The sequence below is a fragment of the Pollachius pollachius genome, assembly GCF_949987615.1.
Source record: "Pollachius pollachius genome assembly, chromosome: 4".
Classification (NCBI taxonomy): domain Eukaryota; kingdom Metazoa; phylum Chordata; class Actinopteri; order Gadiformes; family Gadidae; genus Pollachius; species Pollachius pollachius.
In genome coordinates, this window is record NC_136937.1 from 6,087,415 (window position 1) to 6,105,748 (window position 18,334).

Sequence of the window (18,334 nt, forward strand, 5' to 3'; positions counted from 1 at the left end):
GAAGAGAGAAAAGTCTACAGAGATGTGTACACACACACACACACACACATGTCACAAGTGTCTGAATGTCATCTATTTAAAAGTTCTATATATATAAATATATATACGAAGAGAGAGATGCTGACTGCGCCTCATGCGGCTCTGGTCTGCACAGAGCTGAGTATTTTGCCGAGGTGTTGTTTTATTTATATTGCGTGGAGACGGCTCAGCCTCTATATCAAAGGTTTCAAAAAAAGTCGTTTTGAGAAGACGTTGTTTTCCCTTTTTGTTTACGCCCGGGCGCGAAGAAGAGCGGCCATCTTGAAGCGGTCGGCGTCTGTCGGTTTTTGCGTCCCGCCGCCCCCGATGGACAATCAGAGACACCAGACTCAGAGACACCAGACTCAGAGACACCAGACTCAGCGACAACAGACTCAGAGACACCAGACTCAGAGACACCAGACTCAGAGACACCAGACTCAGAGACACCAGACTCAGAGACACCAGACTCAGCGACAACAGACTCAGAGACACCAGACTCAGAGACACCAGACTCAGCGACAACAGACTCAGAGACACCAGACTCAGAGACACCAGACTTAAAGACACCAGACTCAGAGACGAGAGACACCAGACTCAGAGACACCAGACTTAGAGACACTAGACTCAGAGACAAGAGACAACTGACTCAGAGATACCAGACTTACCGACAAACAGACTCAGACTCAGAGACACCAGAGAGAGACTCAGAGACACCAGACTCAGAGACATCAGAGAGAGACTCAGAGACACCAGACTCAGAAACACCAGACTCAGAGAGACCAGACTCAGAAACACCAGACTCAGAGACACCAGACTCAGAGACACCAGACTTAGCGACAACAGACTCAGAGACACCAGACTCAGAGACACTAGACTCAGAGACCCCAGACTTAGAGACACCAGACTTAGAGACAAGAGACACCAGACTCAGAAACAACTGACTCAGAGACACCAGACTTAGCGACAAACAGACTCAGACTCAGAGACACCAGACTCAGACACCAGACTCAGAGACATCAGAGAGAGACTCAGAGACACCAGACTCAGAAACACCAGACTCAGCGAGACCAGACTCAGAAACACCAGACTCAGAGACACCAGACTTAGCGACACCAGACTTAGAGACGAGACACCAGACTCAGAGACACCAGACTCAGAGACACCAGACTTAGGGACAACAGACTCAGAGACACCAGACTCAGAGACACTAGACTCAGAGACCCCAGACTTAGAGACAAGAGACACCAGACTCAGAGACACTAGACTCAGAGACACTAGACTCAGAGACCCCAGACTTAGAGACACCAGACTTAGAGACAAGAGACACCAGACTCAGAAACAACTGACTCAGAGACACCAGACTTAGCGACAAACAGACTCAGACTCAGAGACACCAGACTCAGACACCAGACTCAGAGACATCAGAGAGAGACTCAGAGACACCAGACTCAGAAACACCAGACTCAGAGAGACCAGACTCAGAAACACCAGACTCAGAGATACCAGACTTAGAGACACCAGACTCAGAGACACCAGACTTAGAGACGAGACACCAGAGACACCAGACTCAGCACAAAGCAATACGGAGGTCCACGAACGATGTACAAAATGTAAAAAAAAGTGTAATTTATGTACACGATTAAACAAGCAGAGTGGATATTATAACTATAGAGGTTATCAATATTAATATTAGTATTATTAGGATCAATATGCAAAATGTTCATATTCCATCTGTTTTATATCATGTGAAATAAATGTTGACATTCTTAAAACTGTCTGTGGTTGTATTTTGAGTAAGAGATGGATCTACAGTTTGTTTAACCCTAACCCATCCTGCTAAACTGAACCCTACGTTGTTATTCAAATAGTTTTTTTAGGTCTAGATTCTTACAGCAGATAAAGGAAACATGAATCATGAAACTATCAACTATTTATCTATTTATCTAAATTGTTAACATTGTGTGTATTAACAGAACAACCAGTCCTATAACCCTAAAACCGACTTGCAGTTGAATTCATTTATTTCCACATATTTCAAAACCCTGGAAGTGTAGGAACGAAAATACATAATAAAGATAATATTGTATGTAGGTTAATATACAGCATAGCAACAATATTGTACAAGGACGTTGCTAAAATACAAATAACTGAAGGACACAGAACTATTTAAAGAACACCAAACATAGTGAATAGTAGCCTAATTTGTCCCAGGTTTATTCTACTGTTGACTATTGGGTAAAATAAACTCCTACATATCGGTTTAACTTTTTTAATTATCTTAAGTTATTAAAAAATGTATAATGATTTTTATTTTACAACCAAACGGTATTTATTCTTAGTTAGTACTAATGTGTGAACATTGGAAAAATTATAAAACACCTGAAACAAAATGACCGTCGTCAGCACCACAGGCGGTCCCCTCCACACCAGGGGGTCCCGGGGGTCAACGTGAGACCCCGACCCGCCACAGACCCGACCTCAACCTCGCACCTACAGCTCTATAATATTAATATCCATAACCTGCCTCCAAGCTGCCGCTAGAGCCGGGACCCTGAAACAAAAACAGGCCTTCTCAGCACTTAGAGACCCGGGTCGTTCTCAGTCCACCGGACCACGTGGAGCCGAGGAGGAACGGGACCCGGTGCCGTGACGTCACGTCCCCCCCTCCCGGACCACTTGGAGCCGAGGAGGACCGGGACGCCGTGACGTCACGTCCCCCCTCCCGGACCACGTGGAGCCCGGGACGCGGCGCCGTGACGTCATGTCCCTCCTCCCCCCCTCACTCCCCACTGCTCAGCCGAACAGCGCGAGGAGGAGGAAGGACCAGAGAGCTCAACTTTTCAACTCCTTCGACACCAATCTGCTCCCGGAGGTCTAAAGATGGCCGCACTCACGACCGACGGAACCGAGCGAGGTTCGGAAGAACCGGCCGATGGGACCGGGGAACCGGGCGCGGAGGCCCGGGCCCCTCCGCCGGACCACCGGCAGGAACTGCCGTGCGACGCGGAGCACGGAGCCGACATGGAGGCGGACGGCGGACACGGAGGTGACCCATCTCCCGGTCCACATGCAGACAAAGAGCCGGTGCCGTCGACGGAATGCGGTGACAGCGACGGGAAAACTACGGAGAAACTGTGCGAGCCACAGGGAGAAAGTCCGGGTGGTCCGGCGAGTTTGGCGGGGAGCAGCGAGACTCAGCCCGGAGAACAAAGAGCGGAGAGCGGCCGCACAAAGCCCGGAGGGAGGCCCGCCGAGCCCGGGCCCAAGAGGCGGGCCAGCCTGGAGATCTCCTCCTCGGACGGAGAGCCGCTGAGCCGTATGGACTCCGAGGACAGGTCGGTGGTACTCCCAGTATAACAAGTAGGACCACCGTGTGCTCATCAGCGTCGGGGAGCAGGTCAATAACCTGAGGTTCCGAACCTCTGGTCCAGAACCATGGTTCAGCACCAGGGTTTAGGGGGTCCTAGATGTTCAGTGTCTCCAGTAGGATCGGACCTTTGTTGTCATCTGTTAGCCCGGATGCTTAAAGCCACTCAGTGATACGGGTCCGACACGGTCTGTCTTTTGTCACTTTTCTCGATTCACCGTAAATCGGGACAGAACCAGAGAGACAGCAAGCGTAGAGCGAGTCAGAGTGGAATAACCACACGTGTGTGTTTCTGTATTAGAGGAGGTCTGAGGAGACGCATGGTCGCATGTCCAGAACGTGGCCGGGCCTGGCCAGCCGAGGCAGACCAGGTCCCTGGTGGACCTATAGACCGGCTCCGGGGGGGGGGGGGGGGGGGGGGGACTCTAGACCGGGTCCCGGGTTTAGACCCCGAGAGGATCATCCCTGGATAGAGTCCGTTCGAGGTGACTCTACTCTCAGATTAACATCTCGATGGGGCTGTGGTGGTACCAGCATCAGAGAGAGAACTGTAAACTTTTCCTCTGGGCCTTATCTAGATGTGTGATGGAAGCTCTCTGTGGGGGTGGAGGAACGTTCAAACATCAAAAATGTTTTCCATTCGTGGAAGCCTACAGAAATGTGGTTAGTAACCAGGACTCAACTGTTAACTTTCCTCAGTATCCCCTCGTCACTAGTTGAACTATTGTGAGGTCTCGATTATTAGACCAAGTCTGCTTCAGACGTTTGGAGAACGAGTGATTGGGTGGGTTCCGGATAATAATATGATAATAATATCTGGGGACCGTCGTTCTGGTTCATGAGGATATTCAGTGTTTCGGATGGAGAACTGTTACAAGTAAGATCAAAAGTAGGACACAAAAGTACACTACCTTTTAGCGATATTAAAACGGGGGGGGGGTTCAGATTATGTGATGAATCATGGTTGATATTTGTGTTGTTGATTTGTGTGGTTGCTAAAATGGATGTTTTGTAAGATTGTAAAATGTATGCAATTTACACATGTAAGCTAGTGATCATCTAGCATTAGAATAACTTTTAAAACTTTAATTTTCTTGGTTGGTGAAACTGACTCAGTATGTGACCGTAAGCCCGTCTGGGGAAACGTGCTGACTGAGAACTGGAAGTAGGAAACCACCATATTGTAAAGGTGTCAGCAGGGGGCCCCTGTTAGCATCACCGTCACGTTCAGGCGTAACGACTGCATGGGCGAGACGAGGCTGAATTGAACTCGGTCTGGTCTCACAGGTCCAGCACCTGTTGTGGTCTGACCTCCAGTCCACTCCCCCACTCAGTCTCTGCAGCGCCACGGCCGCGGTCATGTGGGTCTCCCATGTCCTGCGTCCGCTACCCGCTGTGACACACGACCGTTGGATGTTCTGCCCTGTAGCTCTTTCTCGGTCGAGGCTCAGTTCTTCTGAGCCTCCACAGACCGGTCTCGAGTCCTTCAGCCCGCCCTCAGTCTCTGATCAGAGTAGGGACGCCGCGGTGGCCGTGATGCTCTTCCTCATGGCTCGGTGTTTTCAGACAAGTCGAGGTCTGAATCGTTTGTAGTTTGGTCGGTTTGTCATCGGTGCCGAAGGAGGATGTTCATAGACAGAAGTGCCAAGCACTAACGATCGCTAGATTGACCCATTCCCCGTATACAACAAAGATAGCTAGGCTAAGATGCTACACGATGCTAAGGACTATTTTTAAGTGCCAGGACGGGCAATATGCAATAAGGGCATAAAAGGGGTGTTGGGGTAAGGGGGGAGGCTATTCAGAGTCCAGTTGAACTCTGAACAAGTGAGTCTTGATATCATATCTGACCAATGAAAGCGCCTCATCCACAATTGGTTCTGGGAACCCATCTTACCTGTCAGTCACACAGTGTTGTCATGGCTCCAACGCCTCACACACTTAAGGACGGAGGGCGGGACTGGGACGTTTCAGTGTTACTTGTCTTCTGCTCTCTGTGCTACTCTGAGCTCTGACCCGCAGCATCATCTAACCCGCCCCGTCGCCACGGCGACCCTCTGTGTCCGCAGCATCAGCAGCACCCTGATGGACGCGGAGAGCGGCGCGTCCAGCGGCCGCTCCACGCCCGCCATGATGAACGGGCACGGCGGGGGGGTCGGGGGAGGGGCTGGCGTCGGGGGCGCCGGCCCTGCCGGGGCGGGGCCCGTGGCGATGGCGGTCGGGCCCCCAGGGGCCGGGGGGGTGAAGCCCGCCCCCGGGTACACCTGCTGCTGGGACCATTGCCACCTCCAGAACCCCAGCAGCCCCGACCTGGCGGAGCACATCAGAGCCCTGCACGTAGACCCCCAGAGGGGAGGGGTGAGGCTGGCTGGCTGGCTGTCTGTCTGTCTGTCTGAGTAGTTCAGTGTCTGTCTGTCTCTAGCTCTGTCTGAGTAGTTCTGACTATCCGTCTGTCTGAGGAGTTCAGTGTCCGTCCGTCTGTCTCTAGTTCTTTCTGAGTAGTTCTGCCTGTCTGAGGAGTTCAGTGTCTGTCTGTCTGTCTAGCTCTGTCTCTTTCTGTCTGAGTCGTTCTGTCAATCTGTCTGTCTGAGGAGTTCAGTGTCTGTCTGTCTGTCTCTAGTTCTGTCTGAGTAGTTCTGTGTCGGTCTGATGAGTTCTGTGTCTGTCTGTCCTTCTGCCTGAGGAGTTCTGTGTCTGTCTGTATCTGGCTTTGTCTACTTCTGTGAGTAGTTCAGTGTCTCTCTTTCTGAGTAATAGTCTCTGTCTAGCTGCGTAGTTGTCTCATTTTCTGATCTTCTATCTGTCTGTGTAGTTCTCTCTTTCTGTGTGTGTGTGTGTGTGTGTGTGTGTGTGTGTATGTGTCCGTCCCTAAATCTATTTTCAGAAGACTCGCTTGGTTGGTCTCTGCGGCCTCATGTCCCTCTGGGCTCCCCTCTGACTGTGTGTGTGTTCCCCTGTGTGTGTGTGCAGGTGTTTGTGTGTCTGTGGAAGGGCTGTAAGGTGTACAACACTCCGTCCACCAGCCACAGCTGGCTGCAGAGACACATGCTGACCCACAGCGGGGACAAACCCTTCAAGGTAACGCCGCTGCACAGAGGCCTCAGTGTCCTTTAGTGGTATTATCATGTTGTAACATCACATACTCCTTTAGTGGTATTATCATGTTGTAACATCACATACTCCTTTAGTGGTATTATCATGTTGTAACATCACATACTCCTTTAGTGGTATTATCATGTTGTAACATCACATACTCCTTTAGTGGTATTATCATGTTGTAACATCACATACTCCTTTAGTGGTATTATCATGTTGTAACATCACATACTCCTTTAGTGGTATTATCATGTTGTAGCATCACATACTCCTTTAGTGGTATTATCATGTTGTAACATCACATACTCCTTTAGTGGTATTATCATGTTGTAACATCACATACTCCTTTAGTGGTATTATCATGTTGTAACATCACATACTCCTTTAGTGGTATTATCATGTTGTAACATCACATACTCCTTTAGTGGTATTAACATGTTTTAACATCACATACTCCTTTAGTGGTATTATCATGTTGTAACATCACATACACCTTTAGTGGTATTAACCTCTTTGAACCAGAGAACTACCTCGTGGGTACTGAGTCATACGAAGGGCACCCAGTTTGATACACTCTTCTGAAATAACAAATTTGCTCAGTTTTAGTTATGTATTGCTATTAGTGATTAATGACGCTCAACTATGTGAAGACATGTTAATTAATTAAGTCATAATGATTTTGCACAATAATTATCAACAATGACCTTTAGAAGGTGGGAAAGAGTTGTTCCAGAATGAGTAGTGCTATGTTTAGAACAGGCCTGCGGGCGCCTCATATGGTCCTCGGGGGTGCCGTGTTGGTGACCCCAGCTCTAGTGGTATTAACTTGTTCTTAACATTGTATAGTCTAGTGGCGTTATCTTGTTCTTCACATGATGTAGGGCTAGTGGTACATTTACATTTAGGGCATTAGCAGACGCTTTTGTCCAAAGTGAACCATTAATACAAATGCACACATCGACGGCGGGGTCAACCACGCAGGGCGACGGCCAGCTCTTCTGGAGCAGTCAGGCGGAGGTGTCTTGCTCCGGGACACCTCGACACCACGCTAGAAGGGAGCTGGGGATCTAACTAGCTCTAACATGTTAACATTACAAACCCCTCAGTGGTATTAACATGTACTCTTGTAGTGGTATTAACATCATCTTAAGATTACACTTTATACTTAACATTATATATTCCTATTGGTATTAACATATAGTCCTCTAGTGGTATTAACATAACATGACTCTCCTCTGCAGTAGACCTAACGTTAATGGGCTTTAATCTACACTATAGTTCTGTTGACTTGACTGTCCATCCCCGTGACGACACTCTCATCACCTCAGTCCCTCTAATCACTGCACAGCACCATCATATACACACGATATATCCATCATCATAACCCGGTACCTGTCTCCCCCCCCCCCCCCCCCCCCCCCCCTCTCAGTGTGTGGTGGGCGGCTGCAACGCCACCTTCGCCTCCCAGGGGGGGCTGGCGCGCCACGTGCCCACCCACTTCAGCTCGGGGGGGCGACCGGGGTCCAACGGCCGGCTGAAGGAGGAGAGCCCCTCCAAGGCAGGGCTCAACAAGCGGAGGAAGCTGAAGAGCAAACGGAGGCGCTCCCTACGTATGTACTCCGTCCCGGCCGGGTCGCAGCGCATGTGTGAGTCTGGGGGGCGGGGGTCTGAAGGGGGGGAGGGGGGAGGGGGGGTTAAAGGGGACATATTATACCACCGGCTGCTACAAGCCGTTTTGGAAATCAGCCTCTTCTGACATCACGAGAGGGTGAGTTCACCTAGATGTACGACGGATAGATGACTGGTCTATCCAGCACACGTCTAGGTGGACACGCCCACTTGTGATGTCAGAAGAGGCCGATTTTCAAAACTGCTTGTAACGGCTAATCACACCACACCTGGTGGTGTAACATGTCACCGTGAAGCTCTAGAGATGTTCCGATACCATTTTTCCCCTCCCGATCTGATTTCTGAACTTGAGTATCGGCCGATACTGAGTATATACCGAAACTTTATCTAGCAGGTAATTGACATTTGTATGAGTTAAGCGTGAGCATCAATTCACAGAATTTCCTCTACTTGAATCAGTATCGGAACAACTCTAGTTAGCTTGGGGGAAGTTTCCTTGCATTATTGCTGCTATGAGTTACTGATCCTTGAACCCTCATCGCAGCAGGTCTGGTCTTAAAGGTGACATCTTATACCACCAGGTGTGAGTGTGGTTAGCAATACAAGCCGTTCTGAAAATCTGCCTCTTCTGACATCACAAGTGGTAGTGTCCACCTAGATGTGCATCTATCCGGCGTACATGTGATGTCAGAAGAGGCATATTTAAAAAACGGCTTGTAACGGCTAATCGCAATCACCTGGTGGTATAATATGTCACCTTTTAAGTGCAGTGCCTGAGGATGCTAGGATCACGTTTATCCAAAGTGTTTATGCATTACTGTTTGTTTGGAGCAGAAGGGAGAGGTTGGGGTTCAAGGAGGCATACATGTAGACTGCGGACATTGGGCATCGAACCCAGAACCTTCTGGCTGGTCCGCTCAAACACCAATGCACTAAATCGTTGTAATTAACTAAACTCTAAGCTAAATTGTTGTGTGTGTGTGGCACCTAGCTGACCATTGACCCCGTTGACGCCTAACTGTCGTGTTCCAGCGCGACCCCATGACTTCTTTGATGCTCAGACGATGGACGCCATTCGGCACCGCGCCATCTGCCTCAACCTGGCAACGCACATCGAGAGCCTCGGCAACGGGCACAGCGCCGTCTTCCACAGCACGGTACAAACACACCTTCCTCCTCTTTACACCTTCCTCTCACTGCATCGTCTTCCTCCTTACTGTTCTCATCTTCCACAGAACGGTCCTTAAAGACCTTCCTCCTCACTGCTCTCCTCTTCCTCAGCCCGGTGCTCCAATCTAACCTCTCCTTGCTTCACCACTGGAGCCCAGTGCTGCGTTTGGCTCATTAAAAGCCTGTTTTGACTCTGAACAAATACACTCGACACACAAATGTGAATGCATCATGAAATGCATTCCGTGAACTTTCCACTGCGCGGTTTGGTATCAGAGCCAGGAAGCTGTTCATCAGACGATGCACTGCTGGCTCTCAGCAGACCAATGTTCTCCAGGGGCAGGGGAAATGTTCAGGAGGGTGGCCAAATCAAATCCAACTTATTTATATAGTGCCTTTCATGCGAAATTGCAATACACGGCGCTTAACAATACAACGAAAATAAACAAAAATGGATTAAGAGAATGCTGAACAAAATAGGTGGGACCATAGACCCCGTAGGTCCTCACCTGGGGGACCACTAAAATGTAACGTATTAATGGGTCCCATGATTTAATGGTTCTTATAGTTCTGCTAACCCCCCCCCCCCCCCCCGGTCCGTCCTGGGATGTGAACTCTGCTGGTGCTTCAGACGAGCTCTGAGGTACTAACTCATACCGTTACGTTCTCACACTCCAGGTCATCGCCCGAAGGAAAGAGGAGACTGGGAAGGTGAAGCTGCTGCTCCACTGGAGTCCTGAGGACATGTGAGTCCTGCTCCGCCAACTCTTTGACTCGTTTGTCCTCCAATGAACTCGCTCGCGGCCTGTCACCTGACCTCTGACCTCCCGCTGTGCGCCCCAGACTCCCGGACGTGTGGGTGAACGAGAGCGACCGGCAGCAGCAGAAGACCAAGGTGGTGCACCTGTCCAAGCTGGCCACGGACACGGCCCTGCTGCTGGACCCCAGCATCTACAGGTAGGCCCCCCTGTTAGCATCGTCAGCCTCTACAGGTAGGGGCACCTGTTAGCATCGTCAGCCTCTACAGGTAGGGGCACCTGTTAGCATCGTCAGCCTCTACAGGTAGGGGCACCTGTTAGCATCGTTAGCATCTAAAGGTAGGCTCCCCTGTTAGCATCGTCAGCCTCTACAGGTAGGGGCACCTGTTAGCATCGTCAGCCTTTACAGGTAGGGGCACCTGTTAGCATCGTCAGCCTCTACAGGTAGGGGCACCTGTTAGCATCGTTAGCCTCTACAGGTAGGCTCACCCATTAGCATCGTTAGCTGCTCTCTTCCCAGGCTCTCTTCCGGGGATCCACATGGCAATAGAATACTATACAATAGAAAAATAATAAAACTTTATCTATCCCACTAGGGTCAATTTGTCATGACAATAATGAAGACAACATGCTAAGTTTGCTACATGCTACCTCTGCTACCTGCTATGTTTTGGTCTATGATTTAGATTTAGGGCATATAGCAGACGCTTTTATCCAAAGCAACTTACAAAAAGTACATTTGTCAGAAGAAACTTAAATGACAATATATCTACCCCAGATCAGATGTTATAAGGAGTCAGACTGTTTTGTCCTGACGTCTGTCGTTACTCTTTCAGGATGTTCTAGCGGCCGTCGACGCCAGTCTCATCCTGCTATGCCCTGACGCCCCAGGAGAGGGCGCCCCACCTCCTTCTGCGTGTCTGTCCCTCCTCCTCCACCTCCTCCTCCTCCCCCTGCTAGAGGACCCGTTCTGGGGTTTCCTACGACCCGTCCCTGGGGTCTGGCCGGCCTGCGGGGTCCTGGAGAGAGAGGCCTAGTCTTAGGTATTCTGTCTAGACTGAAGCTAACCAACAGAAGAAACTAGAGTTAGACATATTTGTAGAAAGCTCCCTGTAAATATTTCTGAAGATTTGTAATATATTTTTATACTTTGAGAAATTACTGTACTGTAGATTATTTTGTGTTGTTTTGCCAAACTTATTTTTTATGTTTCCAAACGCCTCACTCTGGTCGGTGTGTAGTTTACAGATTACCTCGTCCAGGTCATTAAAAATACTCCAACTTGGACTGTTTTAATAAATGTAAAACACTGGCACTGAATCTGTGTGTTTGTGTTCACTCACGTTTCATGTTTGTGTAGAAGAGTGCGTTTGTGTGAAATAGTGTGTTAGTGTTAAAAGAGTGAGTTTGTGTCTATGGGGGAGTTTGTGTTAAAGAGTGTGTGTGTTACAGAGAGTTTGTGAAAGAGTGTGTAAAAGTGAGTTTGTGTCAAAGGTGGAGTTTGTGTAGAAGATGCTCATGATTCAAAACTTTTCAGGTCCATCAGTCGTTAATCGAAAGTTAAATTAATGCGACTTGATAAGGCTGCTTGAAGGTGACTCAGGATTATAGGTATGTATGTGTAGTGCAAACTTTTGATGCTTTATTGATAAAACCAAAGTAATTACAGTTGTATTAACTGTATCCTGAATGCCAGATTATACCGATCAACTACAGACAAGTGTTGATCATCAGAGGGCCCAGTGTTCTGGCTGCGATGCGCACGGAGACCACCAGGGGGAGGTGTTGAGCACGCAGTCCACCAGGTGGCAGTGACGCCCCACGTAAACAAAAAGAGCTGTGACGTCATTTTAAATCGCCCTTCAATCCTGCAGAGAAGCAAGATGGCGGGTCTGCTGAAGAAGGTAAGAGTGGAGGTCATAATCTATCGTCACTTCATACTTAGTTAACAACGCAAACCGATGAAACGTCAAAGGGGAAATATGTTGAGATGTGCGTTCAACACGTTAGCGGGACGTCTGGGCTGACGGCTGCCGTAGTTTACCCTTGGAGGCTCGGAGCTACATGCTAACGCGTTAGCAAACAGGCTGATGGGTTCAGTATTAGAGGCTCTTTAAAGAACCAGAACCTCTGTGTTTCTGTTCAGAGAAGACCAGAGACACACCAGATGATGGGATGTTGTTTTAGTTATGTGTGTGTGTGATATTGTATTCAGAACACTGACTTGTATCATAAGTGTTTTCTAATTGAGTCCTTACGGTCTGTCTCCTTCTCTCCTTGTTTCTGTCTCCTCGTCTCCTCCCCCAGACGACGGGTCTGGTCGGCCTCGCGGTCTCCAAGAACCCCCAGGAGGTGAGTCTCACCGGGGGGTGTCAGGCTGGGGTTAGATGATCCGGGAACCGATGTAATGGATTAAAAACGTTGTGTTTGGATTTTACATTGATTTATTGTTAACTACAATTTGACTAACCTTAATTTGGGTAAAATTAGTTGGTTTGACCTCATCTTACTGTACAGAGAGTGATGTATTGGAGGGAATGTATATGTTAAAGGTGCCATGGCATGATACTTTATTGATGCTTTAATATAGATATTAGTAGGCCTCAATCACAGTATTTGAAGACGTTCTCGAAATTCAGCCGTGGTGCAGAATTACAGCCACTACGAGCCAGTCGCACATTGAGCTTTCCCCAAATGCGCCGTTTCGGTGTCTGTAGCTTTAATGCAAATAAGGAGGAGAGAGGTGGGTCAAGGAGGAGGGTGGGGGTGTGGCCCTGAGCAGCTTGTAGCCACGGTACCATGCGCTCTGTTTACAGTGGGTGTGTATCTTTAGCCGTGTTCTGTAAATATTCTAGAACACACGGGAGTCCTGGAGCTCTATATCTAAATAATATCATATTATACATAGATATCTATATCATATAATCTATTATTATCACAGCCAAAAGCTGTGTGAGCCTCCAGACGATATTATGAATCTCAAACGACCGCGTCTGGTTCTCCGACATCTCTTGTTCTTCCACGTCCAGTAGACTGAACCACGACATGGAGGAGAAAGGGATTGTTGACCGCGGTTGTCTCCCGCCGGAACCTTGCTACCGAGGGACCACCGCCTCGGCAGTGGTCAGCGCTTAGGCACCACCGCCTCCTGCAGCGCCGAGGCGGTGGTCCCTCGGCAGCGGGAAGCGGGGCTCAAGCGGGAGACATTTGCGGCCAACAATCCCTTTCTCCTCCATGTCGTGGTTCATGTACTTCAGGGAGTCAAAGCCAAAGTTCCTTTCCCCCAATTCATTCTCAACCGTGGCTGAGATAACCCCCACTACGAGTCTTGTTGTGGAAATACCAGAGACGAGAGTCCGACGTGTTATGCGCCATAACACATAACGTTGGTGTGTCAATGTGTATATTAACCGATGTAACCGTAATTGTAATTGTATAACACCAACAGCTGAACGGTTATCTAAATAACAAGGAAGTGTACAACACTTGCGTTACAGTCCTGGAGCTCTATACCCAAATAATATCACATAATGCATAGATATCTATATCATATAATACATATTATCATGGCCAAAAGCTGTGTGCGCCTCCAGACGATATTATGAATCACAAACGACTGTCGGGTTCTCCGACGTCTCTGGTTCTTCCACTTCCTCAACAATCTGAAGTAGACTGAACCGCGCGCTGCCTGCTGCCGGCTGCCTGCTGCCTGCTACCCGCTGCCGGCCGGTGGTGCTTAGCGGCAACCGGCAGCAGGCAGCATGTCGCAGTTCATACTTCAGGGAGTCAAAGCCAAAGTTCCTTTCCCCCAATTCCTTCTCAACCATGGCTGAGATAACCCCAACCCCAAGAGACGTCAAAGAACCGACGTGTCATGCGCCATAACACCAACAGCAAACACTTGCGTTACAGTGTGTGTAATCACACACACACACACACACACACACGTGGCGCTCGCACGGTCGTGTCTCATTGGCGGGCCAAATTCTCTGGGCGGGCAAGGCAGAGAAAGGGGATGAGCTTAGATCCTTTATGACGACAAATAGGACCACATTCCAAATCAGCACGCTTGAGCCTCCGTTTTTTCAAAGGCGAGCAGAACACCTAGTGCTCGTTTTACACCGAACGCAAGTTTTAGCCACTGGGGGACCATAGGCAGGCTAGGGGAACTCATATTTATGTTAGAAAACCTCAAAGTGAGATTTTCATGCCATGGGACCTTTAATAATACTGGGCGGTTAATGATGGACGCTGGACAGCTTCTTACTCATCAAATGCTAACTGTAATTTTTGAATTCCTTCCGAAGCGTTATTACGTCTCTTGTTCTGGAGATTTTTTCATGCCCTTCTGAGATCTTAATAATAATGTGAGATGAATCGACTGAACTGAGGGTCTGGACACTAAAGTAGAGATGTTCCGATACCATTTTCTGCTGCCCAATTCCGAGTATATACCGATCAGAGTTTCCGTTGTCCGGTAATTACCGATCATTGACCGTAAATAAATGAGGACCGAAAATTCTAAATGTCTCCGGTCAGAATGACCAATGGAAATAATTCTCTGCACAATTTGAATCGTGTTTAAATATGCTACAGTGGTCATTTGTTTAGCCAACTCATGTTAAACAATGAGGGTTTTGCTGGTGTTACACCGAATTCTGCAACCCACCGAAAAGTGTGACCCCAGGGGGCGCTGTTGCATATTTTCTGCAATATGCACGAGTTTGAAGCGTAGACAGGCATGACATAAATAAAAAACACGTGAACAAAAAACGTAAATAAAACATAAAATCTCCCCCAACCCCCTACCTTTTTATTAAAGGTGCTCAATAAATACATTTGTTTTGATTAGCATTTTACAGACCCATACAATGGATAGGGCGTTTTGTACGGTCCATCAGCGTTGCTTCTTTCCCCATAAAAAGCTACAGTCAGTGTTAAATTATGCTGATTTACCTTTGAGCATTTCATATTATAGTCAACTTCGTAAAATGTTGTTTAGAATTAATGTTAGTGTCAAGAAGAGAAAGACCTAGCAGTGGGGGGAAATCTTATGTTTTATTTATGTTTTTGTTATAACGCACACGTGCATGTTGCAGAAAATGTGCAACAGCGCCCCCTGGGGTCACACTTTTCGGTGGGTCGCAGAATTCGGCGTAACACCGGGCCTTTGATCGAGCGTTTGTGTTTTTTTTTTTTTTATCATTGCTTTATTGGCCTAATCTGAGGTGAAATCTATGCCATAAACAAATATTATAGGCCTTTATTACACGGGTCTTCTCAATGCCGTGGAACGCTCCGTTCACTTGCATGGGTAGTAGTACGGTAACTTGTCAACCCCAGCGTCTTCGGTTGCTAAGCGACGTCAACGTCTTTGGCGGACTATTTCACTGCTGAACAACACTTCGAATGCTAGTAACGAATAAATTGTAAAAAGACACACCATGTGAAGTTATTTTTTTGTTTTGGCAAATAGCCGTGTAATAAGCGGGATAATGTATAGAACGTCGCCGGTCATTATCGGGGAAAATAAGCCCCTTCAGGGTGAAGCAAGACACCTCCGCTGCGCGTCGGTGTCCTGTTCGCCCTGTCGGGGCTTATTTTCCCGATGATGACCGGCATTGTATACATTATTCCTTACATGTATATTTAGCAGAATAGGCCTAAGTAACAAATGTGTATAAAGTTACACATGTATTAAAAAAGATGTCGGGTTTAAATCGGGCTCGGGCTCATAATTACAGTTCATGTGTCGGGCCGGTGCAGGCTTGATTTTTCTGGGCCCGATCTAAGCTCTAATAAAGACTGCTCAGCGAAACCGCCTTAGAGAAGGAAGAGTCACGAGGCTTATGCGCATTGCGCATTTCCAATTTTTTCTAGCGGAAACACTGATACCGATACAGAATCTTGCATTCTAACTACCAATTAGGGATGGGTGATATGGCCTAAAATCCATATTGCGATATACATTGCAGCATCTTGCGATAACGATATATATCACGATATAAAATCATAAAATAACCGTTTCAAAACAGGTTACATAGACTCTAAGGAAAGCCAAACTGCTAAATGTATTTAAAAAAAAGAAATATAGCATGTCATTTCGAGAACATTTATTGTGAAACACTGTAATCATTCAACATAATGTTGCAGATAAATAAAATTAGTATTGGGTTTCTTTCCTTAAGTGCAAACCATTCTAAAAGGCACTACACTTAGTTTAAGTCCTTGGTTCTTAAATGCCACCCAAGATGCAGAGAACAGGAAAAACTGGTGTCTTTTTAGATAAGGAACAGACACTGACAATTAGGGATGGGCATGATTAATTGATGATCGATCATTGATTGTTAAGATTTTTGTCGATTACGTGATATTTTTTATCCATCAAAAGGAGGTTGACCCAGCCGGAGAGGTGGTCTCGGAGACGTTGCTCAACATGGAGCAAAGAGGAGACGGAACGTCTTTTGGATATTTGGGTCTGATATCCAAAAGACATTCTGTCTCCTCGTTGCTCCATGTTGAGCCACCACCCGACGGTCCGACAAAAGAAAGTAAAAAGTATGCTGGGAAACGTAACTTTAAAATTCCGATGCATTTAACACATTCCGAGTCAGGATGAGAGAGAAGGAGTTGGATCGCTCCGCAGATCAATGTTTATCACGCTGGATATCCATGATTGTTTACTTTCACCGGTGCTTCCCCCCCCCCCCCCGGACCATTTTGTCCAATGATTTAACGTTCTTTGCACACATGCGGGTTTGTTGACAAATTCTGGCACTGTTGCGAAAATTGCAATGTGAAATGGAACTGCACCAAACCAAAAATTACACATTGTATTTTGCGTCATCAACATGCATTATTGCGATAGAATTAAAATCTATCTTAGGCCATTTATTTTATCGTGTATATCGTTTATATCGCCCATTACTACTACCAATATCACTTGTTTTTATTGAAGGGTTCTCTTACGATGACAGCAATATATAGTCTGTTACCTTACTGACAATTTATTTTTTCAGAACTAGATAACATTTATAATCTATTATATTACTTTTGTATTCTTGTTGTCAAGCATCCATGTCTTTCTGAGTTGGCATCTCGTACGCACATAGGTCAGAGATGATGCGTACTCGCCGATACCCGATGAATTTCCGATATTTGTATCGGAACCACTCTACCCTGCAGACTGCCAACATGCTGTGTTGTGTTCCCCACCCAGCGCCTGAGGATCCTGTACTCTAAGATCCTGGCCTCCCTTCAGACCATGCCCCAGGACGCAGCCTACCGCAGATACACAGAGCAGCTGGTGGGCGAGCGCTTCGACCTGGTCAAGACCGTACGTCACGCACGCACACACAAACACGCACACACGCATGAAGATGGAAACTCTGCTCTGTTAGACTCTAAACAATGGATTTGAGCCGTGTTTAGGGTGTTTTAAACTCAAGGAGACACTGTGATGTGATCCTTAGTGGAGATTCATCGTGGGGAGTTTAGGATTGCAGGACTGACAATGTTAACTTGAGATACACTATGGGGAGAATGGTGAATATGTCGATATAGATATGTACAATTTTATTTTGTGATGAGGTTAATGCACACTTCACGTTTACATAATAATTGATTTATTTGAATGTTTATGCAAACAAAGTGCATTGTGCTGTTTCTTTTTTAGTTTTCAATATAAAACTAGTATCGATAACATGATCATTTTGTTCACGATACTCGTCATATGAAATTGAATGCAGTTCTGCTTTAAGTTCAATATGTTCTATCACAAGGGCTGTCGTGTGTTCTTTGTGTTTGGATCCAGGAGCCAGATATTGAGAAGCTGGAGAAGAAGATCAACGGTGGACAGATTGAAGAGGTCATCTTTCAGGTCAGCGCTCATCTCCTCTCACCTCTCCTGTAGGGTTCACCCTGTCACCTCTCACCTCACATTTTTTAACACTTTAACCTGTTGCATTGTGTTTGTGCGTAGGCGGAGTGCGAGCTGGCTCTCTCCAGGAAGATGGCCGAGTGGAAGCCCTGGGAGCCACTGGTGGAGGAAGCTCCTCCCAACCAATGGAAATGGCCTATCTAGGCCCCTCGTTAGTGTTCTGCTGTGTGATTGGTCGTCCCCCTACTTCCCAACGGAGTTATGTACAAATAAAAAATGGTGGAAATATTTTCCCACAAATATACTAACATGCCATGGAACAGATCTTTTATCTGAGGAACATAAAACAACATTTATTATGCATTTATATGAATATCCGTCACCAACATGAAATCAATTTGATGGGAAGAGATT

The 18,334-nt window shown here is 47.2% G+C and overlaps 2 protein-coding genes across 5 annotated transcripts; both read left to right on the forward strand.

Moving 5' to 3' along the window:
* Positions 1–2,823: 2,823 nt before the first annotated feature.
* On the forward strand, positions 2,824–11,309 carry LOC307074182 (zinc finger protein aebp2-like; the record flags this gene model as incomplete). 4 transcript variants are annotated; one of them, XR_013811767.1, is made up of 8 exons in its annotated part: positions 2,824–3,356; positions 5,458–5,746; positions 6,359–6,466; positions 7,914–8,130; positions 9,175–9,270; positions 9,962–10,029; positions 10,127–10,240; positions 10,878–10,900. XR_013811767.1 is itself a non-coding variant. In XM_079734207.1 (8 exons), exons 1-8 carry the CDS (start codon positions 2,902–2,904, stop codon positions 10,885–10,887), a joined length of 1,386 nt encoding a protein of 461 aa, XP_079590333.1. In that variant the 5' UTR covers positions 2,824–2,901. The 4 variants fall into 4 exon arrangements, 3 of the variants coding, with proteins under 3 accessions (XP_079590333.1, XP_079590334.1, XP_079590335.1); XM_079734207.1 differs by having other exon boundaries at positions 9,146–9,270; positions 10,878–11,309; XM_079734208.1 differs by having other exon boundaries at positions 7,914–8,094; positions 9,146–9,270; positions 10,878–11,309.
* A 598-nt stretch (positions 11,310–11,907) lies between these two features.
* ndufa5 (NADH:ubiquinone oxidoreductase subunit A5) lies at positions 11,908–18,224 on the forward strand. The gene is made up of 5 exons (XM_079735905.1): positions 11,908–11,945; positions 12,349–12,393; positions 17,261–17,377; positions 17,855–17,920; positions 18,023–18,224. The coding sequence occupies exons 1-5, from the start codon at positions 11,925–11,927 to the stop codon at positions 18,122–18,124; spliced, it is 351 nt and encodes a 116-aa protein (XP_079592031.1). The 5' UTR covers positions 11,908–11,924; the 3' UTR covers positions 18,125–18,224.
* Positions 18,225–18,334: the final 110 nt, after the last annotated feature.